The 22,923-nt window shown below is 44.9% G+C and overlaps 10 protein-coding genes across 10 annotated transcripts; 4 read left to right on the forward strand and 6 right to left on the reverse strand.

Annotated features, from left to right (window-relative positions):
• Nucleotides 1–1,167: 1,167 nt before the first annotated feature.
• Nucleotides 1,168–3,131, reverse strand: AGABI2DRAFT_194632 (hypothetical protein; the record flags this gene model as incomplete). The annotated part of the gene is made up of 13 exons (XM_006463964.1): nt 1,168–1,274; nt 1,333–1,377; nt 1,447–1,557; nt 1,621–1,674; nt 1,730–2,023; nt 2,077–2,153; nt 2,206–2,219; nt 2,271–2,356; nt 2,412–2,436; nt 2,484–2,665; nt 2,724–2,771; nt 2,828–2,964; nt 3,023–3,131. 13 exons carry the CDS (start codon nt 3,129–3,131, stop codon nt 1,257–1,259), a joined length of 1,200 nt encoding a protein of 399 aa, XP_006464027.1. The 3' UTR covers nt 1,168–1,256.
• A 1,101-nt stretch (nt 3,132–4,232) lies between these two features.
• AGABI2DRAFT_226049 (hypothetical protein) lies at nt 4,233–6,208 on the reverse strand. Its single transcript, XM_006463965.1, has 7 exons — nt 6,157–6,208; nt 5,941–6,109; nt 5,813–5,891; nt 5,661–5,754; nt 5,465–5,613; nt 5,258–5,409; nt 4,233–5,197 (listed from the first exon to the last, which is right to left on the reverse strand). Exons 2-7 carry the CDS (start codon nt 6,075–6,077, stop codon nt 4,252–4,254), a joined length of 1,557 nt encoding a protein of 518 aa, XP_006464028.1. The 5' UTR covers nt 6,078–6,109; nt 6,157–6,208; the 3' UTR covers nt 4,233–4,251.
• A 30-nt stretch (nt 6,209–6,238) lies between these two features.
• On the forward strand, nt 6,239–7,609 carry AGABI2DRAFT_194634 (hypothetical protein). The gene is made up of 6 exons (XM_006463966.1): nt 6,239–6,275; nt 6,330–6,495; nt 6,569–6,739; nt 6,798–6,942; nt 6,995–7,381; nt 7,441–7,609. Exons 1-6 carry the CDS (start codon nt 6,265–6,267, stop codon nt 7,461–7,463), a joined length of 903 nt encoding a protein of 300 aa, XP_006464029.1. The 5' UTR covers nt 6,239–6,264; the 3' UTR covers nt 7,464–7,609.
• An 861-nt stretch (nt 7,610–8,470) lies between these two features.
• On the forward strand, nt 8,471–9,017 carry AGABI2DRAFT_75267 (hypothetical protein; the record flags this gene model as incomplete). The annotated part of the gene is made up of 3 exons (XM_006463967.1): nt 8,471–8,576; nt 8,638–8,810; nt 8,868–9,017. The coding sequence occupies 3 exons, from the start codon at nt 8,471–8,473 to the stop codon at nt 9,015–9,017; spliced, it is 429 nt and encodes a 142-aa protein (XP_006464030.1).
• A 365-nt stretch (nt 9,018–9,382) lies between these two features.
• On the reverse strand, nt 9,383–10,605 carry AGABI2DRAFT_194635 (hypothetical protein). The gene is made up of 3 exons (XM_006463968.1): nt 10,509–10,605; nt 10,047–10,451; nt 9,383–9,976 (listed from the first exon to the last, which is right to left on the reverse strand). The coding sequence occupies exons 1-3, from the start codon at nt 10,576–10,578 to the stop codon at nt 9,498–9,500; spliced, it is 954 nt and encodes a 317-aa protein (XP_006464031.1). The 5' UTR covers nt 10,579–10,605; the 3' UTR covers nt 9,383–9,497.
• An 866-nt stretch (nt 10,606–11,471) lies between these two features.
• AGABI2DRAFT_145182 (hypothetical protein) lies at nt 11,472–13,185 on the forward strand (the record flags this gene model as incomplete). Its single annotated transcript, XM_006463969.1, has 12 exons — nt 11,472–11,538; nt 11,591–11,623; nt 11,690–11,760; nt 11,815–11,853; nt 11,903–11,931; nt 12,056–12,084; nt 12,206–12,207; nt 12,247–12,322; nt 12,375–12,506; nt 12,560–12,791; nt 12,853–12,901; nt 12,955–13,185. 12 exons carry the CDS (start codon nt 11,472–11,474, stop codon nt 13,183–13,185), a joined length of 990 nt encoding a protein of 329 aa, XP_006464032.1.
• Nucleotides 13,186–14,220: 1,035 nt separating this feature from the next.
• On the reverse strand, nt 14,221–15,621 carry AGABI2DRAFT_194636 (hypothetical protein). Its single transcript, XM_006463970.1, has 9 exons — nt 15,310–15,621; nt 15,204–15,246; nt 14,994–15,137; nt 14,860–14,928; nt 14,756–14,803; nt 14,689–14,709; nt 14,588–14,637; nt 14,416–14,520; nt 14,221–14,348 (listed from the first exon to the last, which is right to left on the reverse strand). The coding sequence occupies exons 1-9, from the start codon at nt 15,562–15,564 to the stop codon at nt 14,316–14,318; spliced, it is 768 nt and encodes a 255-aa protein (XP_006464033.1). The 5' UTR covers nt 15,565–15,621; the 3' UTR covers nt 14,221–14,315.
• Nucleotides 15,622–15,862: 241 nt separating this feature from the next.
• Nucleotides 15,863–16,560, reverse strand: AGABI2DRAFT_187426 (hypothetical protein). Its single transcript, XM_006463971.1, has 4 exons — nt 16,387–16,560; nt 16,294–16,328; nt 16,176–16,242; nt 15,863–16,117 (listed from the first exon to the last, which is right to left on the reverse strand). The coding sequence occupies exons 1-4, from the start codon at nt 16,490–16,492 to the stop codon at nt 16,035–16,037; spliced, it is 291 nt and encodes a 96-aa protein (XP_006464034.1). The 5' UTR covers nt 16,493–16,560; the 3' UTR covers nt 15,863–16,034.
• Nucleotides 16,561–17,075: 515 nt separating this feature from the next.
• Nucleotides 17,076–18,726, reverse strand: AGABI2DRAFT_194638 (hypothetical protein). Its single transcript, XM_006463972.1, has 7 exons — nt 18,606–18,726; nt 18,341–18,520; nt 18,041–18,290; nt 17,933–17,990; nt 17,728–17,881; nt 17,457–17,670; nt 17,076–17,399 (listed from the first exon to the last, which is right to left on the reverse strand). Exons 3-7 carry the CDS (start codon nt 18,282–18,284, stop codon nt 17,272–17,274), a joined length of 798 nt encoding a protein of 265 aa, XP_006464035.1. The 5' UTR covers nt 18,285–18,290; nt 18,341–18,520; nt 18,606–18,726; the 3' UTR covers nt 17,076–17,271.
• A 1,675-nt stretch (nt 18,727–20,401) lies between these two features.
• On the forward strand, nt 20,402–22,150 carry AGABI2DRAFT_209065 (hypothetical protein; the record flags this gene model as incomplete). Its single annotated transcript, XM_006463973.1, has 5 exons — nt 20,402–20,539; nt 20,599–21,353; nt 21,406–21,745; nt 21,794–21,965; nt 22,023–22,150. The coding sequence occupies 5 exons, from the start codon at nt 20,402–20,404 to the stop codon at nt 22,148–22,150; spliced, it is 1,533 nt and encodes a 510-aa protein (XP_006464036.1).
• Between the last annotated feature and the right edge of the window lie 773 nt (nt 22,151–22,923).

Genomic DNA, 22,923 nt, shown 5'->3' on the forward strand with positions numbered 1-22,923 from the left:
CACACTTTTCGATAATATGGGCGCCAAGATTTTATATCGGCTGAAACACAGCTTGACTGTATGTTCGGTTTCGGGAACCGTTCACATTACATCGGAGTCGTAAGACTACAAGTAACCTGAGGTAAGTAGAAACCCGCAGACAAACCGGAGTTCGCCGTACTATTCGGCAAGTATAAATAAACTCCTTCCGATGATGCGAAGAACGTGCTACTATGATCAGCCACATGCCGATAGTACACAATATCTGGTATGCATGTTCTGAAAGCAATAACGGTACTTAAATGCTTTGATACACTGCAGAACTTCTTCAGAATCACCTGAACTCCGACGCTTGGAGTTTTGTTTTAGAGTGTCATATCAAAATCCGGACACGGACTTGGCAAGGGTAACAGAGTGGCGAGTAGTTCGGTGATTCTAAAGAGGATCTTTACTAACGGCATATCCTAACCGATTCGCTCGGTTTGTTGATTCTGATGAAGTACTGCATATTAAGCTTCTACCGGTACTTGCGGCGATGAGCATTTCAAGACAACTTCAATTAGCTATATATGGGTCACTTTGCGCCTCGGAGGTACTTTCAAATCACCGAAGTCCCGTACATTGCGTTCTGCTCAAGTTCTGCTCAATCTTCGCTCCAACTTAGCTCAATCAGGAGCTCTGTCTGATATGCCGTACGCCGGTAGGGACACGAGAGGACCGACTCGGAGAACCTAATCTGATTCGTACATGTGACAACTAGCAATTGGGACTCTGAACAGTCTGATTTCAAGCTATACTTATATACTGCCAAGTCGATTCATTCACCGTTCAAACGTTCACCGGCACCCATAGTAGCGCAAAAGTGGAATGTACGATATGCTATACCGGCGTCAGTCACAGTTTGAAAACATGCTCCAGCGTAACTCTAGAGGTACGCCAGAGATATGCTAGTTCACACTACTGTATGCTAGCGACTAGCACGCCAGTTTCTATAGTCCCGCCATATCCTTCTACTAGTGCAATTTAGGGAAATGAAAATATGAGATGACAGAGAATCATAAAGTGTTTACAGACATCCGCCTGACCAGGAGATTCAATCCAGATTGATGCAAGATCATAATGATATAGCCCATAGTAGCATTGTAGTGTGGACTGCAGCAGGTTCGAAGGTTCAATTCAACACGTTAAAAATCTCAAAAATCAAATTTCATTGCAGTAAAAAAATATCATGAGGCCCAAATCTTCATTTTCCGGTCGCCCCGTAAAAGCGATTAGATTCATAGTTTGGCTTGTGCCTAGGAGAGAGTCAGTGATTCGGACACATCACAATGCATAATTTGTCAATAAACTTACACTTCCCAACTTCTGGAAAGCTTGACGTAAATCTGCTTTCAAATCCTAACAGTGTCAATTGCGCGGGTAATCAGCAGAGTCCATGAATGAAGCAGCTGCGGTCAATCAACTAACCTCTAGTTCCTCGACACCAATACTGAACCTAACGAGTTTAGGATTTACCCTCGAGTCTGTGTCCGCCCTGTACTCCACGAGCGACTCAACGGCGCCGAGACTTGTCGCTGGCTGCAGAGGCAACGGGTCAGGTTATTCAATCCGCAAAGGGCTATTGAGAAGACTGCCACTGACCACGAAATATTTGAGTTCATGGGGCAGTTTTGAAGCGATCTTAGTATTCGCAACCTGACAATGAGAGGATGGATTCATAAAAACTCAAGAAAGAGTGATATCGACGAACTTCAATAGAAAATGTCGCATTGAATCCACCAGTCATTTGGTTTTTGGGATGGAAACCACGGGCATCGGCTTCTTGAAGAGAAGAATGCCATACTTTGGTCACTACACCTCCAGGAACACCGTCAAAGACCTGATCTTTCGGTGTCTTCGACAGGTTTCGTAGCCATTGCGCGAGAGCTGTAGCACTCTCGGATTGGCGAGCGACGCGTAAATGCAAAGTCTTGAGAGAACGCAAAAGAAGCCATGATTCTAATGAACCCATGACATTTCCTGTGTATGTACGAGTGTGATGTAACTGTGTCGTGTTATTTGAAACGGCTATGCATTGAGAGACCGAAAATGGTTTACCTCATTCCATTCTTCAGCAGTCTTCACGACCAGAACTCCGCAGAGTAAATCAGAATGGCCGCCGAGATATTTTGTACCTTTGTCCGTCTAAATACAAGTATGGGCAGCACTTCAATTCGTTTAACTTACCAGAGTGCATGACACTGGAACGATTTTAGATAGTGTCTTATGAACGTATGAAATTAGTAACTTACCAGTCGGCTCCAAATTGGAATGGATCTTGGAGAGGGGGAGGACCAAATGTCGAATCTACGATCAGTTTTCCGCCAGCTTTATGAACCTGCACCCGAAGATCGATAAGCGGCTGAGATGTAGAGTAGTTTTCTACAACAAACCTTGTCGGCATAGTATTGAATATCTCTAATTCAGTATCGTTAGATCAGTCTATAAACAACAAGCAAGCATACTTGGATTCCCCCTCAGGGTTACTTGGAGTTTCAACCCAGCAAAGATCTCCAGGCTTGAAATCAGCATCCAAGTCAACGAGCTCGACTTCTGGTCTCGACTTTCGATAAATCTCGATCCCAACGAGGCAACCCAAATAAATTTCTCGGAAAGCAATGCGCTTTGGATGATATTGCATCAAAGCCTGGTAAATAAAGAGCTAGTTGTTAATTGCGATGGTTGGAAAGCACACAAAAACTTACGGCGAACGCGGCGTTTACACCCGATGTGTATGTTATTGCGTAACCATTCTTCAGGGCAAAATACTGATGAGAATTACGACGTTGGGCAAGCTTAGAAACTGTACCAAGATTTTGCTCAAGATATGCTCCGCTCTAGTGGAAACATCTTGAGTATAACGAGAATACAAATGTCTTTCAGGATTCCGATTGTTCATTTTCGTATAATGAGTAGCGTTTTCATCTGGATGTGGTGACCTGAAAGCTGCATGAAACAAGAATCGTTAATAGCTCTAATCAATGCCAGGCTCTAAGAAACTCACTGGCAGAGACTGAGATAGGTGGAGCAACAGGGCCGCCCGCGCCCTTGTAGTAGGAGAATGTGTGGTCCCCATGAATAAGGTCCGTTCCGCTCAGCTGAGTTTTCTTCATCTAAGAGCACTTATTCAGTAAAAGCAGAGCTTTTCAAGAAGAAACAAAAGTGCGAGCACGATTCTTACTGATGGTGAGAGAAAGAGTTTCTCCTTCATTCAAAAACACCACACGCGCCTTTTAAGCTCGCAGCCACGAACCCTAATTGTATTCACTGAGTGAGTCATAAGATACGGACCTTCTCTCCGTTCTAGAAGTGGAGGGCTCAAAAGTCCAATAGATAATTTCCCCATACAGAATAACCCTGACTATACCAAGTGACCGGTGATCTCGGATTTGATATGATATGATATGATGTTCAGTTAACTACGTTACGTAAGCAACTCAGGAGATAAGCTAATATATAGATCAGAAATGAGGGAACGAAACTTTCCATTCGAGTTACTTCATGAAGAATTTAGGCTCAAAACTAGCCGAAATCCCAGACATATCATCAACTTCAGAAAAAATAGCTACGGAAATATCGACCATGGCAAACGAGACTCTCAAGTGCATATTCTCAAAGTCGCATACCTAATGGAATCTGAGATGCGAGAGACTCATTAAACACGAGGGATCCGAAGATATGGAACACTCCGACATCCAAACAAAGAATAAACTTCTATATCAATTGAATAACCGTTTCAGCCTAGACTGCCATACAGACGAAACTTATCCGAAAATTCGAAAGGAAAGCGATTAAAGAAGATCTAATTAAAGGACATTGGACAAATCTACTAACAAATCAAACGGCGGCAGACGGCCCAGATAAATGGCTACAGAATCCTGCGATTCTAGTGAATAGTTGACGTGATTAAGTTGTCGGAGTCCCGCACGCGCACCCTCAAGCTCGGAGCTTCGAGGAGTGCGTAAATGCATTTCTTCAGGGGTGAGAGCTTTTATCTAATGCCTATGGAGATAGCCGAGTGATAGCCGACTCTTGAGAAACTAGCCTCACATACACGAGTAGCATGGTGAGTAAATGGTGAGAGCATGGTGAGCTGGTCGCTAGTGGTCGAAAGTCACCACCGAAAAAAAAACATGAAATTTGGGCTGCGGCACACAACCACATTTCCTTTTTGAAAAACTGGAAAAACAAACCTATGGATGGTCGTCCATTACAATACAATCATACCGCCAATCATACCGCCATCTTACGCATCCTCTCCTCCTCCTCCTTCTCCCTCCTAACCTCACTCTCCATCACCGCTTTAATCATCTCACTCCCCAATTTCCCAGCCTCCTCAAACCTCGACTCAAAAAACCCTCTCGTCTCCTCAAACCTCTTCCTATAAACCTCAAAACTTCCAAAACTAACACACTGACTCCAACCTCTCGCAGCAACAACAAATTCCAAATCATCAGACCTATGCCAATGATCGTAAATCGCCGAATGGATAGCACTTTTCAATAAAGTCGATGATTGAAATAGATGTTCGGCTACACCGAGGAATAGTCGGAATATGGGTGTTGCGGCGAGTTGAAGGTGGGTGTAAGGGTTTATACCGAGGTGGGCCCAACAATCAACCATGGCGATGAGAGAGAGATGAGAATTGGGACGATGATTGGGTGGTGGTGCGAGAGAGCTTTGAAGAGGTGAAGGATCGGTAGGAGATGCTGGTACGACGTTTTGTGTTGAAGTTTGTGGCATTCCCATACTAAACTTATCTAAAATTGAAGCGGAGAGTAAGATTGGTTTTCGTCTTGTAGGAGACGGTGGTCTCGACGAAAGTGGACTAGAATTTGTCGGCATATGGTTATCGTCCTCTTCGAATATCTCGTTATGCGTTCCCCATTCGGAAAACACGGTTTTCCGAGCCCATTCAACGCGTTCTTTGAATTTGGTGCGATCTTCTAAAGAACCGCTACCACCACTTAACATGAGTTTAAATAACTCTGAAGCGCTTTTAGCGTATTGATGGATTTGAGTGCGAGCACTTGGGTTTAGAATTGCGAGGCCAGCATAAACATGCCACGCATTAGAGTAAATCCGAAGTGCGAGGTTGACTTTTGCTGTTTCTATTCCACCGACGTAAAGACCCTGTTCCCATGGATAGGATTCGGCTGATGCCCATGCTGTGCCCATACTGTTTGACTACAGGTCAGTACGGTGTTAAACTTTGTGAGAGAAAGTTTGGCGTTCACACCTGAGAAAGGCTGCGTGTGTTACTGCTTGGGTATTGGCAGTGACTGAGTCGTGCTCTTCGTAGGAGAGATAAACGAAGCGAGAGCGGAATGAACGGAGGATGTTTTCGACTAGTGTTAGAGCATCCTTGCTAGATCTATGTTGAATAAGAACCTAGTGTCTATCTATCAGGGACTTCCCGCAGAAGGAAAAAGGGAAGGAAACTCACAAGAGGTTGACCGACTGGACTGACTGTAGGTCCATGTAGCGAGTGACAAGAAAGAATATGTACATCTGCAGGAAGATGTCTTTCGAATGCAGCTCTTTCAGGGGCTTTGACAGAAGTTTGACCAGCGACAATCGCATTCACTTTGGTAGCTATTGGAGAGTTTTAATTTGAGGGATTGAGTGAGTAATTGACTCACAAGGACCATACTGTGCAACCACGCGATCGATATATTCCGCTTCGACTGAATATACGATATAGTCTGCCGACCTAGATACGGCGTATCCATTTGGCTGAGGAAAGACTCCAGGTGTATCTGCGAACGAGTGGTTAGACCCTGAACTCGCGGACCCTGATCGCAATAAAAGGCGCACTAGCATACTCCTCTTTTAGCCTTTCATACTTTTCTGGTAGATCACACACGTAAATCCTAAAACAGCGTCGGTGATCACAACAGGAATACAACGAGAATGACGCACTTCTTCCAACCGGCCTGGCTGAATAATTTAGCGTACATACGACCCATGGCGCCCATACCGATGAGCCCAATAGTTGGCTGATCGTGTTCAGGGGCATTTGGGGTGACGTTGGGATCTACGTTGATGGGTAGTTCCATGGTGGCGTGTTGGGGGCCACAAAACTGCGAGCCTGTATTAAATATTGGCCGAGTAAACCAGAGTAGACGAAAGACTCACCGCGCCGCTCTGAAGACTATGACAGGGGCTCAGCTAATTATCTGCCGCTAAGATCCAGAAGCCGTAGTCAAACAGGCGCAAACAAGGTTCTTGAAATCATCCACCATCATGGCTTCATCGTATGTTTTTTTGACACCACAAATCATCACAGAAACTCAACGAATTCACCCTAGGAAGCTTCAAAATAAGTCATGGGCAGATGATGTCGACGAATTCTCCTCCAAAACCGACGATATCGCAGCCCGCATCACAGATAAAAAAGACGAGGACTTCATCGATGAGAACGGAGTCAGAACCACCATAGAGTATATCGAAAACGAGGACGGCAAACGGGTCAAGGTATCCTCAACCTTCGTTTATCTCTTAGTCTCGATACTGATCTTTGTTTCTGCTCCTTACCTCGTCACATTAGGTCATTCGCCGTATCAAGCGAACACTTCAAAAATCTGTCGTAGATCATGCTGTGGCTGAACGACAGAAATGGGCCAAATTCGGCAACGAACGGGGTAACAAACCCGGTCCTGATAGAGCAACTACGACTGTCGGTGAACAGGTCGCTCTCAAAATAAGTGCAGGGAACAAGGTGCGCCACCTGCTCTCTTTCTAACCTTGATCCAGTTCATTGACGCTTAGTAATACAGCAAAGTGAACAAGAAGAACAGCAGGCGGAAACCTCACGTCCCAAAAAACTCGGTGGAGGCAAAGTCGCTTGTCGTCTTTGCAAGGGCGACCATTTCACCGCAAAATGTCCGTACAAGGACACACTCGCTGGACTGGAGAATGTCGGTATGTGCCAGAAACAAAACATCTTTCTGCCTGTCTTTCTGAACACTATCAGATTCTGGTATCGGTGGTCCCTCGGAAGATGAGGTTCCTTCTGGTCCGGAACCTACCCCCTTGCCCACAACGGGAGGCAAATATGTTCCACCATCCATGCGTGCAGGTGCCCGCGGTGCAGGAGAATCAATGCGAACTTCAAATCGAGACGATCTCCCAACACTTCGTGTCACAAACATCTCCGAAGACACTGGTGAAAACGATCTACGCGAGCTGTTTGGCAATTTTGGACGTGTCGCACGTGTGTATGTGGGTAGAGATCGTGAAACTGGAGCTGGAAAAGGGTTTGCGTTTGTTAGTTTCGAGGATAGGGCTGTTGCACAAAAAGCGATGGAGAAGGTGCATGGACGAGGTTACGATAATTTGATTTTGAACGTACAGTGGAGTCGTAAGTGTTTTTTCCATCTTTATTTCTTTTCGAGTCATGGATATTGATCATTGATGTAGAACCTCGACCAGACGGACGATAGTTGTGTTACATGATCCGTCGATGTCGTATCCATTTACCTAATGATCCCGCTCCATTCGCAATGTTAGAGCGCCCATCTCCACAATCTGCGATCATTACATGAGAAGTCTCCAGGAGGGACGACGCCCTGAGGTGTCACTGAATGGTATATATCAGGTACATATATATTCGACAACCTCACTCTATTGTTTGATACAGAAGGCGTGATAAGAATCCACACGAGGCTTCTATGTTTGTTTCTAGACCGACCAACATTGTCAACTCTAGATCTTGGCATCCTATATACTATGAAAGTTGGCGGCGATGTTGATCAACGCAATTCATCACAATCATGTCCATCAATGGTAACGACTTCAGTAATGAAACTTCAAGCCAGCGCCAGCTGCCAACATGTATCCACTCCGCACCACTGGAATATTTTTTACGTGGATTCTCTACACAGCCCCTTGCCGCTCGGCGACTGATATCTATCTCGAATTGCAAAGTATCTGCATCGCACGACATCAGTGACTGAGACTATCATATCGTTTCGTTGGAAATGCGCTACAGCTTCATCACCATCTTTGCTTTCATTGTTGGTTGCTCTCGAGTCTCCACTGCTAGGTACTGGACCACGCCCCCCATTCTTCGTAACAAACACGCAAAGTTGCTCCTTGTGCGCCTCGTTTCTATGTTTCACCCTTCAGGTTCAACACAGCCTTGTGTATAGGGCGTCTCGTATTTCGTACGTGAGGCTGAGGTGTGGCTGTTCCAAATCTTGGCTAGAACGAATCGTCCCTTAGATCCCTTGTCAAACGGCTATAAAAACCTTCGGCGCCGGGCGCCCCCAACCGAATTTTACCTTCCCCGTCATTTTCTTCTCTCCTCCTCCAAAAGAAACGCGCTCCCAACTCTTATACTTCGTGTATTATCCTTTTTTGTTGAAAAATGGAATCGAAAGCATACCCTCAGACGCCAGGTTACCCTCAACAACCTTACCAGCAACAACCTCAGGCTCAGCCTCCCATGATGGCTAGCGCGGGTGGAAATAGGAATGCTAAGAATCAGCCTATGGGACCTGATGGTAGAGAATGGAGTAATGGAATTTGTGATTGTTGTAACGAACCTGGAACATGTTAGTCTATTATTTTTCTCTTCTCTTCTTCTATATGATACTAATCATCGTAACACCTTAGGTATTAAGGCTTGGTGTTGCCCTTGCATTGTGTATGCTTCGAACAAGCAACGACTCGAACATCTAGAACGAAACGGTGCTCCTGATCCTGAACACGGAGGTGGATGTTGTTCCGGACCTTGTTGCCTTCACGCTTCTATCCTTCTTTGTTTCGGTGCTGGATTCGTTCTTCAGGTAAATTCAATTTATGTCTATCAATAATTGTGTATAACTGATTTTCCTCTCCCTTAGTTCTTGCATCGTGGAGATACGCGTAAGAGGTACAATATCAAAGGTGGAATGTGTGGAGATTGCTGTACCTCATTTTGGTGTTCTCCTTGTGATTTGACTCAAGAACATCAAGAGATTGAATTGGAGGAGAAGAGTTTCGGTGGTCGCTGATTGTTTTGGGATCATATACAGGTTTGCCCATAATACTAATACAGTTAGTTAGAGAAACCTATTCTTTTGTTGTTTTATGATTAATAGTTCTCTCTACTCTACATACAGATGTCTCTTTGTTGAAGACTTTGTGCTTATCAGTAATGAGTTGTTTTACCGTCGTCGTCATGCTTGGTCGAGTGTACTACACGAAGTTATACCTTTGAACGCGGTTTGATTGAATTATTCTTGTCGAAACGCGCTTGTTCTTTGATGTAAAAGAAAAGAGGAATTAAGTCTTGAAATCGACGGTAGACTTGAATTAGTCGAAGCGTTTCGTTCCAAAAGTTCAGAAGCCCAAGCTATTGGCACTACCACAAGCAGGATAAAGTCGGACTGAATGTCAATCAATTATCCTTTATTAACCGAGATGGTCGGTAATATCAAAGGTGTAGTAAAGGCAATATCGCGCGACCCATAAAAAAAATCGCCCTAAACCTATCAAGCGCTAGCAACGTGTCCACTCCTCTCTCTCCAACTGTGCAACCATGCCACATCCTCACTATCACCCTCACGACCCGACAAGCTTTCTTCAATTTTCCGCAACGCCCATTTAGTCCAAACTCTAGGCATATCATCTCCCTTTTCTCGAGTCTGAAGTATCGGCTGAGGTTCTTTTGTCGTTAAGAGCAATTTGAGGCTGCCAATGAGACTTTCAGCAATGACCATGGCTTCTTTACTGCCGTCTTTAAGACAAGCGGAAAGGAGCATGGAGCAGCATGGAAGGTCTTTTGAAATGGATGGTAGTCTGTAGACGCGGAAGAAACTGGAGATAGTGATGGGAAGGATGAGAGGGTGAGCCTCGTATGTCGCTTGAAGTAGCTTCCGAGCGCCAGACAACGTTAATGAAAGGTTGTATTTGGCGTAGTTGCCGAAGACTTCAACTGCAATCTCCGGTTTATTCAACACAATGCATCGCACTGAAATAAAATAAAAATAAAAATTCAGCCCGAGGGTTTGATATCAGGAAAGCGAGAACAATGCACTGACAGATGAAAGCTTCAGAAAGAGGCTCATTAAACCGCGCGCGCATTTCTTTCCATGGCTTCCATGTAGGCAAAAGCTCCATGACTTGCTTTAGTTCTTCTTCAGTCTGACAAACGGCTAGAGTACGGATCCAAGTCGTTTTAGAGATCTTGGGAAGCGGAGCTTTCGGTTGTTTTGCCAGTCGCGATGTCATAAAATCGATATTCTCCTGAAAACGCAACTTCTTGGCTTCGGGTGACAATGCCTTTTTCTTGGGCGACTTTTTGGCTTTCGGAGTTGATGCATCGGGAACCAACGATGGAGAGACAACAAGTGTCTGGTTGATAGCAGTAGTAGGCTCTTGTGTCTGAGTTACAGTAGGTGGTTGGGTTTTATCCTTGAACAACCCGGTAAGCCATCCGCCTTGACCTGGCATAAAGATATTAGCACTTCAAATGCTTTTTTCTTGTTAGTTGTAGCACTCACTTGTAGTGGCAGTATGGTGGATTTGTCTTCTGCAGACGAGCCGGGTGCTCCTGGCCAGGACGCTTGCCATTTGGACTGACGCGACTTTCGGGACGGAAAGGCCAGTTTTCCGAACACGTGCCCTGTTGTTTGTTGTTGTTGGAACCGGAATGTATTGACTACCCTATGCGCCCAGGTTGATATTACCCCCTTTCCAAGCGTTGGCGTACTTGGCCAGATAAACTGACTGTCGCAGTCTTGTAGTCTGAATTCTCAGAGCTCCTGCTTTACCTACACTACCCCCCTGAAAACCCGTTTAACTGGTATGCATTCATGGGCGGGGCCTGTCCTTTGACTCCTTTCATCATCTTTTGAGCTCTTCTGAGAGGTGCGCTGAGCGCTCCTGATAGAAGTTACGTCCATCGGCTGATGTATAGCGGATCCTATCTGCTCGGCCACCAAATTTATGGAAGTCGAATTGAACTACTTTTGGTATCCCTTTACACGATGTAAAGGGAGAAGCCCGCGAATTGCCGTGTGCACGACTTCTATGTCGTCTCGTGGGGACAAAAAGTCCAATGCACAAGGCTCAGTGGAGCGGACCCGACCGACGATCATGTCCCCACAGGTCGTGGAGGTTCATTTTGCATTTTTAAATGCCCACATTCTGGCCTATCTATTTATACTGACAAATAAAAACTGGTTTGGAAGCATTGTCGCTCTTCGTCAATTTTTCTCCATCACCATGAGCTTTTCGGGACCAATTGAATACGTCGAAATAACTGCTTTGATCAAATTACCCGAACAAAACGCCATAAGGAGACGTCACAAAAAGTGGGCCACCAAGCATTTGATCTCCCCTTGATCTTTCCAAGAAAATCTAGACGCCGTAGCCTGGGTTAAAAGGGTCGTGAGGAGATATTGTAACCTTGGGATGCTTCTTTCCGTGGCGACGATTTCGCTTTTCCTCTCTACAACCCCCAAATGACCTCAATCCTCAATGTCCTACATCAGGCGCTTGGAGATATACAGTCCACCCGATATGCCTTCCGTACGTAATTCTCGCTTTGTGACGCAGCAAATGAATTAACTGGATGTTATAGTCGCCTCTTCTAGTATCATTGTTTTCGACTATCGTGAGCATGCTTCTTATGGGGGTCAATACGCAGTCTGATAAGGCGGCTGTGAAGTGATCACTTTAGGTCTAGAGGTGCGTATCTTTGACATGCATAATATGCCTGGGCTGACTATTCGCAAGGTGGAGTTTATCTGGGTACGGCCTGAAGCATTCATCCCATCAGGCTTCAGGCTTATTCCTTCTTATTAGAAAAAAACATGGTCTTTTGGGAAAATTATGTTTATTCTTGTGAGTACCCGTTTTCAAGCAATTAACAAGCTGAGACGAAGCAGACCAGAATCGATATTATCCCTTGATCAGTGTCTTGTGAGTAACACTTTCATACTACAGTTCCATCGTATCTAATCTTGTGGTTGTCCTTCAGCTTCAACACCTACGGTCAGAGATACATCATTTGTTTAGCTTTTCAATGTAACTGACGATGTCACAGCTCTTTTTTCTCAAAATTTGACGGACAATGTAAGCTCATCATAGTCGATTATGTCCATATACTTATCGTCACTGGCATCTGAATTTATCAGTTGTAAGCCAATCATCCCCCTTTTTGTTCGTATATGTTTGCTAAACGGCTTTTTTCCAGCTGTAAGTCATTAACAAGCGTCACGGAAAATGCAATAGCAGTCTAACCTCGATAAAGGTCGTCATTTCGTTCGTTGGAAAGGATGGACGGGTCTAATTGCGTGCATGCTGGCTGAGGGTAAGTCCGTATCAATTTTTTTATTCAATACCATATCAACGCGTTTCGCCAGTCATTCTTCAGACACGCCTTTATGCTCTATATTCTCTGAATAACAGAATATTGGCCTTGATGGTCTCAATGTTCTTGCTATCAAGCGGTTTATCAGCGGTCGTAATGGGAAAAGTGTTAGCAGACATGTCAAGTGCGTTTTCTCTCCACGTAACTGAAACAGGATGAAATATTTAAACTCTATAGTTAGCGCAACACGTTTTTCTTTCGATGGTATCGAGGACGCTTTTTGTGTTCCCCAGAATATTTCACCGAATTTCTTTCTGTTCTGGGTACCGTTGCTGGTTTTCGAAAGTCTCCTATGTGGTATGGCTGTGTACAAAGGTTATCAATCGTTCAAGGCTGGTGCAACAATGCTTCACTCTGGTAGTAGACTTCTCTCCATCCTCATTCGAGATTCGGTTTTGTACTTCATAATGTAAGTCTCTTGATACCATTTTTCCTCTTTAGAGTTTTTTTTTAATGAGTGTGATTTACAGCATCGCCTCTGCATACCTCGCTTGCCTCTTGCTCTGGATCCTTGCACGAGTAAGTGAGAATATACATCAAAATAATCTCGAGGAGTTTACAATTTCATAAAGCAAACCCTACTCGAAATTCCCATCGGATTCACCGTCGCCATGTCTTGCGTCCTTGCAAACCGAGTCATCCTAAACGTTCGCGAAGCAAACCAATCTTTGGAAGAACCAGAAATCCATTCAATTCAAGTGATGATAGATGAAAATGGAGTTCGGACACAATTTAGTGATATAGAGATGGCTGGACTTCGGTCGTTAAGATCTCAAACTGAACGGAAATTCTCTGTCATGTAATACTATGTATGTTACCATGTACCATATAATTCACACCTTTACTTGTATATATACATGCGCCAACTCTGTGGCGTGTCTTGGAAAAAACTTATTTGACATACATGGTCGACCATATGGATGACGCTCCAACGGTTAGCCGATTTTTGGTTTTCTTTGGTGGAGCCGAAGACTTTTTGACACTTGAAGCTTGACGACCGGCGCTGACAGGATCAAGTTCCTTGGTCGGCTGTAGCGGCGATTGTAAGTATGTTGTCGGGATCCAGAATTGGACTTCCTGTCGCATACTTATGTATCGCGAAGGACAAAGAGCACCACCGAGTTTCCCAGAGCTTCCCACGACCGTCGTACTTTTTCCTATATATCATGTGATTGAAAATGTACACAATATGAAGGGCTCAGAAGGCCAAGGGACCAAGCTCGGTGACAGACGGCGCTTTCGTTCTTTGGCAAGTTCTTAGTATCTGGATTCTCCATATACTCAAAGATTTAGGCTTGACTAGGAAGTTTTTTCAGTTACCAGTCACGTTCCAATTCATAAGTTCCGTATGGGCCTTACATACCTTTAAACGACAGCAATTCATTTGAAAGTCAAAAGAAATGAACTCTCCATGTGATATGGTCCGAGCAGTGGCGAAATGGAGCATACTATTCTCTAGTAACTTGTCAACGGTCGGCTTATCAGTGCGACTTTCGAAGCAGTACAACCAGAGGGGAAATTGTGTCCCATTCTTACTCCAAATATCATGGTATCAGTGATTGATAGTCAGACCACCGTGAGATCAGGTAGCAAAAGTAAGTAATCGACTTGACATTCGGCAGTGGGCTTCCTCCAACTGACATCATTCATTGCCGCACATGGTAATATCCATCTTCTTTTTCCTGGTCTTTCCCCGCCTACGGGTCTCAATCTGCATGCGAATAAACCAGCAGCTCAAAGCTTCTCTTGGCAACCGCCACTTGTATTTCCGTCACGCGTTGCTTCATAACTTCACTTCCTGGAGACAAATCAGTCTTCCGGCGCCGAAGTTTTCCGTCCAAAGACTCGAAAGCATCTGCAATTCTTTTTCTTCGTGTTCCATAAGTATACAATATCATACACGCCGATACAAATTGATTTTGACAGAACGTAATCAGTCAAGAAGCATGCCACCATTGACGGACATCTATAAGATGTTATGATCAACGTTGTCAGCCATGTGGAATTAACTTTCAACAAAGTGGGAAATGTACCGTTTGTCCTGTGACGTATGAAGCATCCGAAGAAACCAAGAACGAAACAACGCCAGCAACTTCATCTGCTGTCCCAATGCGTCCTAGAACTGTCATTTTCCTTTCCTAAGAAAAAAGAGGGAGTCAAGTGTAAGAAAGATACACGCAAACAAAAGAACACTGTAGAACTCACTTTCTCCTTAACAGCACTAATCTCGGCGTCGCTCAGGCCAAAGGTTTTTGCTTGGAAAGTTTCAGTGAGATTCATTTACGGTTTTCAGGTAAAAATCTTACACATCGGTGTATCAATGGGTCCTGCTCACCGTGAGTAAGTGACAATAGTCTAAATCGTGTTACAAACCTGGCGCATACGTATTGACAGTAATATTATATTTCCCCAATTCCCGTGCTGAAATTACATCTGACACAATGCTCAAGAGTTACAGACAAAGAAAACTGACTGACCAGCGGCTTGAGTCAACCCTCTGATGGCGAACTTCGAAGCAGCGTAGGCTGCAGTATGAGATTCTAGACCTAAGTACGGATATTAATCGGATTTTAATCCAATCAATTGCTACCAGTTAGTAGAGTCGATTTACTTTGTTTTCCTGCTACGGATGAGGCTCCTATGATTCTTCCACCTTGGCCTTGTTTGATCATGACTTCCGCTGCGTATTTGTAACACAGAAAAACTCCACGAGCATTAGTTGCCATCGTCAGGTCCCAACTCTCGAGAGTCCCCACTGTTAACCCAAATTGGATCAAGGCTTGTCGGTAAACCCTTCAATATTCAGTGCTGTTATACTTACATGGTCCTGGAGAAATTCGCCCAATTCCCGCATTGGCTATCATCTACATATCCGCATCAACGTCATCCGGCATGAGTTAGCACAGTTCAATTCGGCAGCGGCTCACCACATGCAAACCACCTAAAGCTTCGACAGTGTTATCAATCATGTTTTTAACTTCATTCTCCTTGGAAACATCAGCAATGCAAATATAAGAACGTCGCCCCATTGAAATTATCTCCTCTTGTAACTTCTCCAAGCCAGGGGTTTGCGACGGTAGGTCGTTAATTGCGAGATCATATCCATCTTTAGCGAGTCGACGAGCGATCGCTTCTCCTATTCCTCTGGCTGCACCTGTAACGAGAGCAACCTGTAGTACCATGGTGATAGACGGCTTGAGGGTCGGATGTTCAGGTGAAAAGGGGAGCTATTGCAATGATGATTGACTGGCGATAACAAATTCGGATAAACTTCGCCTTCTTTTCCAGACTCGGATATGTTAGGAATGCTTATGTTCTCGAATTAGAATATTTGGGATCAACCACTGAAAATTCTTCTCTTATTCATCACATAGTTCTAAACTGGTAAGTTTGGACTTGGTCCCGTATAATGGGGGAGGAGCCTATTTCCGACGAGAGTTCCGGGTTCGCAGGAAGGCAGTCGACTCACTCCGAACCTGAGGGCACCAACCTAGGTATTTCGAAGAGACCTCGAAAAGACAATCCCAAAAATGGCATCACTATCGAATTCTGCTCAAGGTAGCAACTCGTTCGAGAATGAAGAGCGCTCATGTACCATGTTTTCCAGCGTTGGACGAGGCACCGATAATCCTCCCGCCTCACCCCTGCTTGATCATCTGCTGTGCGGCATATTATATGACGAAAGCATGCTCCGAATATTCGCGGTAAATATACCGGTCCAATTCTCCACAGTGGCTTTACAAATGATCATTAGCAAAGTATGCCGAAAATGCGATCAATGGAAGATACTTACTATCCAAGATTAGCTTTCCGAAACAGATTCCAGCGTTCGCAAGTAGGGTTGAGCAATGCGGTCTCAACTTAAATGTTTTGTAAAGTTGAATGAACTCCCACGACTTCCCACAACTCACCACGTCCAAGCCACCAAGTGATTCCACGACCGGATCTACCATAAAATTCAACACGATTTCATCGGAGACATTCCCGGTGTATAATGGACTTACGTCCTTTGGCAAAGATAATGCCCTGAGTTTCCTGCAAAGAAGTTCTGTTGACTTCGAGATCATTGATCGCGACGTCCAGACCCTCATCGGCTAAGCGATGGGCCATGGGTCGACCGACTTCAGCCGACTCCTCGGGCAGCACCCGTGGCGATCGCTATGCGGACTTGAGATATTGCACGACAAAGAAAATAAATCCCACGGGCGAAATCAAAGGCGAATCGATCAACTTGCGGAATAAAGGTTTACCAGATGAGATATATTTAGATAAATCATAATTATAATGATCATGGTTAAAACGAAAGGATTGTAGTTCTATCGTTTCGCCCCGAATCGCCTATCCTTCAAGTCAGGTTGGGAAAAGGGCTCAAAGACATATCGACCGGACATCATTTTACATAGTACCGATTCCATATCTTCTTACTCCATCCTGTCGGATAAAAACACCGGGGCCATAATTTTTTTGTATCGAGCTCGGCCTTTCTAGACCACGCATGACCTGGGTAGAATGACCCAAATGAAGTTCTATGTTATCACAAACCACCTTCTTATTAACTTGCCATTAGTGAGCTCCACATTCTCGGCCTTCATTCTTCATGTGCAGGAGACGAGCTTCTCTTTAAAATAAAGCTGGGGTCTAACAAGGTCTGTTAAAGCGCCGCAACCCTTCAATTTTAGTTACCCCAGGTATAAAACTATAATCATGTTAGCTGCTTCCAGCCGTACTTAATCCGTACTATTTTTGGAACATTGACAGCGTTCACGAAAGCAAAACTTGGAATGAACACGATTTTGAACTCAGAAAGAGGTTAAGTCTTCTTTGTAGCAAATATGGATACAAAAATTATGGTCGTTACAGGAAGTATCGTTGATAACAAAAATTCCGTATCAGAAGTTGACTTTGGAGACAATCTCCCAGAAAGATTTGCCATGCTTTTCGGCTATAGTGAGCTCAAGTGGAACGGGCGATCGGCTGCCATCATGACCAGCATAGGTTCCAGCGCCCCACGGTGAACCTGAAGGCGATATAACTCAGGAACTCATAGGCTAAGTATGAACAAATAAGAACTCACCACCACGGACGGTCTCAAAGCTGGAGAATTCCGCGAAAGCATGAGAGTAACCGAAGGGGACAAAGATAATGCCGTGATGAGTGAGAGTGGTCAAGGTAGTCAGGGCAGTGGTTTCCTGGCCTCCATTTTGGGTACCAGTAGATACGAAGATACCAGCGTATTTTCCGGCTAGTTTACCAGCCGCCCAAAGGCCACCAGTAGCATCCCAGAAGGCCTACAGGTAGTAAGTAGGTCAGAGACTTTCGAAATGTTTTCAAAGAAGCACCCTCACCTTCCATTGAGCAGGCATGGTACCATAACGAGTCGGGATGCCGAATAGGAAAGCATCATACTCCGTAAGACCTTCGGGTTGGATAACGGGATAGCTGGGTTTGGCGGGTGCTTTCATCTTGACAAGGATTTCATTGGAGAGTGTTTCAGGAACCCTAGGAATATTGTTAACATTGTACTCGAGGGTCATTTAATCTTTCACATACTGGTAGATGTCGACTTTGCCACCAGCCTTGACGATGCCAGCCTTGACGGCCTCAGCCACTACAAATGATCAACATCGTACTGGAAACGCATGGTTGGTGCTAACATACTTGTGGCGATGTGGCCGTACATAGAATAGATGACGATGGCAACACGAGGCATTGTCGTCGATGAATGAAGTGTAAATGTCGAAACGGGGTCTGAAGAAGTTGGCTCTGGGGCTTGAATGGGTTCTGGGGCTTGGACAGGCTCCGTAGCCTTCGCCTCGCCTTTTGTATTCGTGTCGGATACCGATTTAGGATCTGTCGACTTATCAGCGAAGTTATTTTTCTGCCGTTTGCTCGGGAAGCACATGAGCGTCTGTGAACCGGACTGTCAGAAGGAGGTATTCTGGAAGATGAGCCACTGACGCGTGTTCTAGTGGATACACTGATCCCTGCTTGATCCCTGCTTTATACCCCGCCGTCGATAATTAAGCGAAGCCGTGGTATTGTGTGGTTTCTTGTGGGACATCTTTTCCGAAAGCGGAGAAAGGCGTCCATTGTTAATGGGATTATTAATCTCCTTTTCATCGTCCTCTCGGCCGCTACCTAGGTCCGAGAAAAAATCCGTATGAGTTTCCGCGTTTTATCTAAGCGTTTTAAGCTTTGAACTCGCAAGCCTAATGGTGCTGACAGGCTAGATCCGCTAGTCCAATTGTCCGTCACGATCCAGTTACCATTTCCGTTCGGATTGATAATGGGTATTATAGCAAGACCTATTACATAGAATAGGCGCAATGAATGAGAAACTGAGCGGTGTATCAGGATAGGGCTAGTGTGGTTATTGATTAACAATTCGACGCGTCGCGTGGACCGTTTGACACGTTGATGATGTAATCAAAGATGTTCATACTCCGACATGCCGATATGTGGCAAAATTCGAAATCCCACTGCCTTCTGGGCCTTCATCACTCGAGAATTCATGGCATGAGATGAAGTTTTACGAAATGTATTGTGTAATATGAAGTGTGGTTGCTAGGAGTATTATTCAGAAAACGAGGGTGACCGAAGCTGAATAAGAGAACAAATATTACGCCATCCATTATTACAATAGATGAAGCCACATACCACTTATGGGCATGCTCGCCGAGAGAAACAGATTTTGCATGCTGATCGAGGCTTAGGAATTGTTTCCTTGAGGATGTATGATCCTACACTGATGGGCATCTTAGTCGAACTTGAAGAAACATATATTTACCATATGTACAGTAAATCAATAATATTTATCCTCCAGTTGTGGGCTCCAGACAACAGGTTGCGCAGGTATATATACATTCACGTGTCAGAACGGAACATGATCTAAGGTATGTCAAGGAGAACGGTCACAGGGTGGCAGGACGTGCGTAACAAGCCACACACTTAATCCCTTGTCGGCCATTGTACCTGACATCCGAATGTTAGCCAAGCTTGCTATGATTGAACTCATCACCGTCGCTGGTAGAGAGCACCTTGGCCAATTACGCCAATTTACTCTGTGCCAATTAAACGTTAATCTCGGGCAGAAACATAATCCGCATACCGTTCAGAGCACCTCGCGAGGTACTATCATGATCAGTGATCAGTAGTTCGGTCATACCGTGGAGTGTGACCGGCCTTCTAATCATGACCGAACTACTGATCGAGATCACAGATATTATGTGCGCTGAACGTTCACGGTTCAATTTTCCCGCGCAGACCTACCCCGAAATCACAAAAGTCATTATGCTCCCGGGCCTGTATCTGGTTTATGTGAATTTTCTCCTACAAATGTATGACTAGCATGGCGACTGTTCGGACGAAAACGCAGGTTTCCAATGTAGGAAAACATTGACCATACGTCTCTTACGGGAGAATGATGAGTGCCTATGTAAATATTAATTGTTTATTCAATGTTCCCTGTGCGACTTCGACATAGGTCATACTAAAACGGACCACTGGCAGGAACATCTGCCAGCGAACCGTATAGTATCTCAAGCTCAAGCTCAAGGCTCGATTTAAAGAAAAGAACTTTCCGATACCGTTTCCACCGAGAATACACCTGGCGCAGAGTAATCGATGTGACCAAGACATAGCTTCTTCGCTCCGTATACGGTCAACGGGTCAAAATATGTATGACTTATATTAGCAGTTAACATAAAGCATTTCCTTATGGAGCAACGCTGCATGTCCGTCTATTCACTCCTTTGCGAAAAAAATCGCCGTTACGGTCGACTGAAGAATTGACCCCGTACTAAGAGCTCTGTCGTCAAATGTCCGAAAGTGACTTAGCACTTAGTAAGTTAAGCACGATTGGTGATATTAGATTACGTAACTTTTGAGATGACAGAACACATTCTGCAGTTGTAATTCTGCTCCAACCATCACGAATACTACGGATCGCTGATATGTAAGTTGATTGTATAAAGATATTAGACAAAAGCTGATCTATCATAGCATTCTTATATTCGAGCCATGTCCATTAGTCAACCTCGAGCAAAATTTTCGCCCAACGTCTTTGACGCCGAAGAGGTTAAAATATCTCCTCTAGAAACCGGTACCGATTGTTTTCAACCAGTATTAACGTGCTCAGCCGACTTTCCAATCGAACTTGTACTGTCTCGCTTCTATTCTTCCAGGAGACCACAGAAGCCGTGACACAACTTTTGCAGTTTGAATCTGCTATATCGCAGCTAGTGCACCATCCTGAATACAATTCGACTCTGATACTGCGTTCAGAAGTTTTGTCCGAGTCTAGAAGTATCTTTCCTCCCGAAACACCCGATTTTCGGGGTTTCTCAAAGGTGAATTACATCCATCGAAGGCTGCTTCCCAGGAGACCTGGCCGCGACGGTGGACTAGAGCAGTATTGTACATTCTACTCTAGGATGATCTCGGAGCCAAACGACATGCCGGATACACTAGTTTTGACTCCGATTATCCCTCCTGGTTCTCAGCTACCCTACTACCATCCTGCTGTGTTTCACATCGCCTTCCGATATCTATGTATCGCGGATCGCCCGTCAACTCTCAGAATTGAAGTTCTACCCTTACCTGGAACTCCCATAGATTCTAATTCACGCCTTTACCGCACCTGTCTTGCGCTACTCGAAACCTTACATCGATACGGATGGGGTGCAATGGTCAATTACAAGAAACGCGTCGTGCATGATCATCTGGTTCCTCGGGAGGAATACCAAGATTTGTATCTCGTCATGCGAGAACGACATAAACATCTCGTGGATACATGGCAGGAAGTCACTGATCCGCTGAAGCACGTATTTGAGGATATCGGCATTGCAACATTTTTGATGCTCTTTTGGAAGGAGACATATACGCATCAAGATCACATGAATCCCGAGGGTAGTGAGCCGGACTGTCCGTGGTTCACCTGGCCCCGTCCTCCCGGTGGTTTCCTCGATTTTGGGTAAGTGAATAAAGTGTCCTTTCCTATCCGTCTTCTGATGAGTTCACGCTAGATGCGGTAATGGCCTACTCACTCATATTTTGACTGCTGAAGGTTATCAAGGAAAAGGCATTGATGTTCGTGCACGGGCGTCTTGGGCACAATACCCCGATACTACAAGAGAACAGCTACATGTTTATGCTTTCGATCCTACTTCCAAGTCGTCCTGCTCATTTATACGTTCTGGAGTTTTCATTATCGGCAATCACGCGGACGAATTGACACCTTGGGTGCCAGTGCTTGCGACACTTCATAAGGCTTCTGGTTATCTCTCGATACCATGCTGCGCATGGTCATTTGATGCCAAGTTTGAACGCTCATCAGCCTCCTTTTTTCCTATCCCCATCTCGCCCGTTGACACTCAATCTCCTCTCGCACCTGAAAGCAGAATTCACCGTGAGACAGGCTTAGACCTTCAATTCGTCGAGGGGCTGAATCTTGGAGGAGATGGTAGTCATACAAGTTCGTATTCGATATACCGAATATGGTTGTCAACTCTTAGCTTGCATTGCGGATGGGAAATTGAATGCGAGATGCTAAGGATACCGAGTACCAGAAACTGGGCAATCGCAGGTGACAGTCGCCACTTTCCATCATTCCGTTCTATTATTGATCTGTGGCGTCTCTCAGGGCGTAGGCGGTTACCCAACGTAACTGATGAAGAGGCTCTGGAAAATGCTCAAGCAATAATTGAGCAGGTTGTTACCCGTGGCGTCTTCAAGACGAGGCATCCCGAAGGTAAGGCAAGGGATCATTAACAGGCCAAGTCAAGAAGAACGAGCGAGGAGGTGGCTTCATACTGCGGTATCACTTTGGCCTTAACGTTGACAACGTCAGTTTATAATGTGGAATATTCTTGACCCGGACCAGCTTAGTCGTAAGTGGCGCTGTGGAATGGAAGATAAGAATTTGCGCAACCTAGCTTATGAATTTAAAAGGTAGAAGAACTGCAAAGCCGTCTATTGAGACGCATTTTGACAGGCGTTGGCATAAGTCTCGTGCGCCACTACTTTTAACAGGCATAAAATTAGGTTTCCTGAGTACCATCATCCCGTCGAAATCGGCCAGGCTTTCGTGAAGGTCAGCTGTCATGATCATTGACAAGAGCTAACTTTCTACGGTCCCGGCATTTCTTGGTAGCCGATGCTGCGGGTTGTTATCTTCGAGTAAACTGCAGCGCTACTGCGGCGAGGAATTCAATCATATCCTCATATATCGAAACTAGGCACCTGATAGGTTATTCTGACCTTCGCTTGTGAATGCAATAGAATTCTAATCGGTTGGCAAAAATCATTTGGATCTGTTGAAGAACCCAAGAGTATTGAGTGCCGAGTTGCGGGCCCATTTGTTGACACCGGGCTGGAAGCGATCTGGGATCTCACACGACATCGGACGCACCGATTTATAACCACGTGGTTCCTTTCATTTCAGCAGTCAAGTTGGAATGATGGGAATGATCCATAATTACATCTTAGCCTCTCTGTTCAATTCTGGCTCAGCGATTCGGTGGAGATAATCTTCTCCATGCGTC

This window comes from Agaricus bisporus, assembly GCF_000300575.1.
Source record: "Agaricus bisporus var. bisporus H97 unplaced genomic scaffold AGABI2scaffold_9, whole genome shotgun sequence".
NCBI classification, from domain to species: Eukaryota; Fungi; Basidiomycota; class Agaricomycetes; order Agaricales; family Agaricaceae; genus Agaricus; species Agaricus bisporus.

Bases quoted from the DNA above. Each gene is read 5' to 3' on its own strand.
- AGABI2DRAFT_187426 (XM_006463971.1), bottom strand. From the start codon at position 16,492: ATGGCCCATCGCTTAGCCGATGAGGGTCTGGACGTCGCGATCAATGAT. The intron at 16,329-16,386 runs GTAAGTCCATTA...ATTTTATGGTAG, and splicing joins CATTATCTTTGCCAAAGGAC to ATCCGGTCGTGGAATCACTT. The intron at 16,118-16,175 runs GTAAGTATCTTC...TCATTTGTAAAG, and splicing joins CGGAAAGCTAATCTTGGATA to CCACTGTGGAGAATTGGACC.
- AGABI2DRAFT_194636 (XM_006463970.1), bottom strand. From the start codon at position 15,564: ATGGTACTACAGGTTGCTCTCGTTACAGGTGCAGCCAGAGGAATAGGA. The intron at 15,138-15,203 runs GTAAGTATAACA...TTGGGTTAACAG, and splicing joins GCGAATTTCTCCAGGACCAT to TGGGGACTCTCGAGAGTTGG. The intron at 14,710-14,755 runs GTTTGTAACACG...CACGGTGAGCAG, and splicing joins TGTCAATACGTATGCGCCAG to GACCCATTGATACACCGATG.
- AGABI2DRAFT_194634 (XM_006463966.1), top strand. The intron at 6,740-6,797 runs GTGCGCCACCTG...TTAGTAATACAG, and splicing joins AAATAAGTGCAGGGAACAAG to CAAAGTGAACAAGAAGAACA. The intron at 6,943-6,994 runs GTATGTGCCAGA...GAACACTATCAG, and splicing joins CGCTGGACTGGAGAATGTCG to ATTCTGGTATCGGTGGTCCC.
- AGABI2DRAFT_226049 (XM_006463965.1), bottom strand. From the start codon at position 6,077: ATGGAACTACCCATCAACGTAGATCCCAACGTCACCCCAAATGCCCCT. The intron at 5,892-5,940 runs GTGCGTCATTCT...ACGCTGTTTTAG, and splicing joins AGCCAGGCCGGTTGGAAGAA to GATTTACGTGTGTGATCTAC. The intron at 5,614-5,660 runs GTGAGTCAATTA...ACTCTCCAATAG, and splicing joins GGTTGCACAGTATGGTCCTT to CTACCAAAGTGAATGCGATT.
- AGABI2DRAFT_194638 (XM_006463972.1), bottom strand. From the start codon at position 18,284: ATGTGCTTCCCGAGCAAACGGCAGAAAAATAACTTCGCTGATAAGTCG. The intron at 17,991-18,040 runs GTATGTTAGCAC...GATCATTTGTAG, and splicing joins GTACGGCCACATCGCCACAA to TGGCTGAGGCCGTCAAGGCT. The intron at 17,882-17,932 runs GTATGTGAAAGA...CAATATTCCTAG, and splicing joins GGCAAAGTCGACATCTACCA to GGTTCCTGAAACACTCTCCA.
- AGABI2DRAFT_194635 (XM_006463968.1), bottom strand. From the start codon at position 10,578: ATGGCAAGCGTCCTGGCCAGGAGCACCCGGCTCGTCTGCAGAAGACAA. The intron at 10,452-10,508 runs GTGAGTGCTACA...TCTTTATGCCAG, and splicing joins CCACCATACTGCCACTACAA to GTCAAGGCGGATGGCTTACC. The intron at 9,977-10,046 runs GTCAGTGCATTG...ATTTTATTTCAG, and splicing joins TCTTTCTGAAGCTTTCATCT to TGCGATGCATTGTGTTGAAT.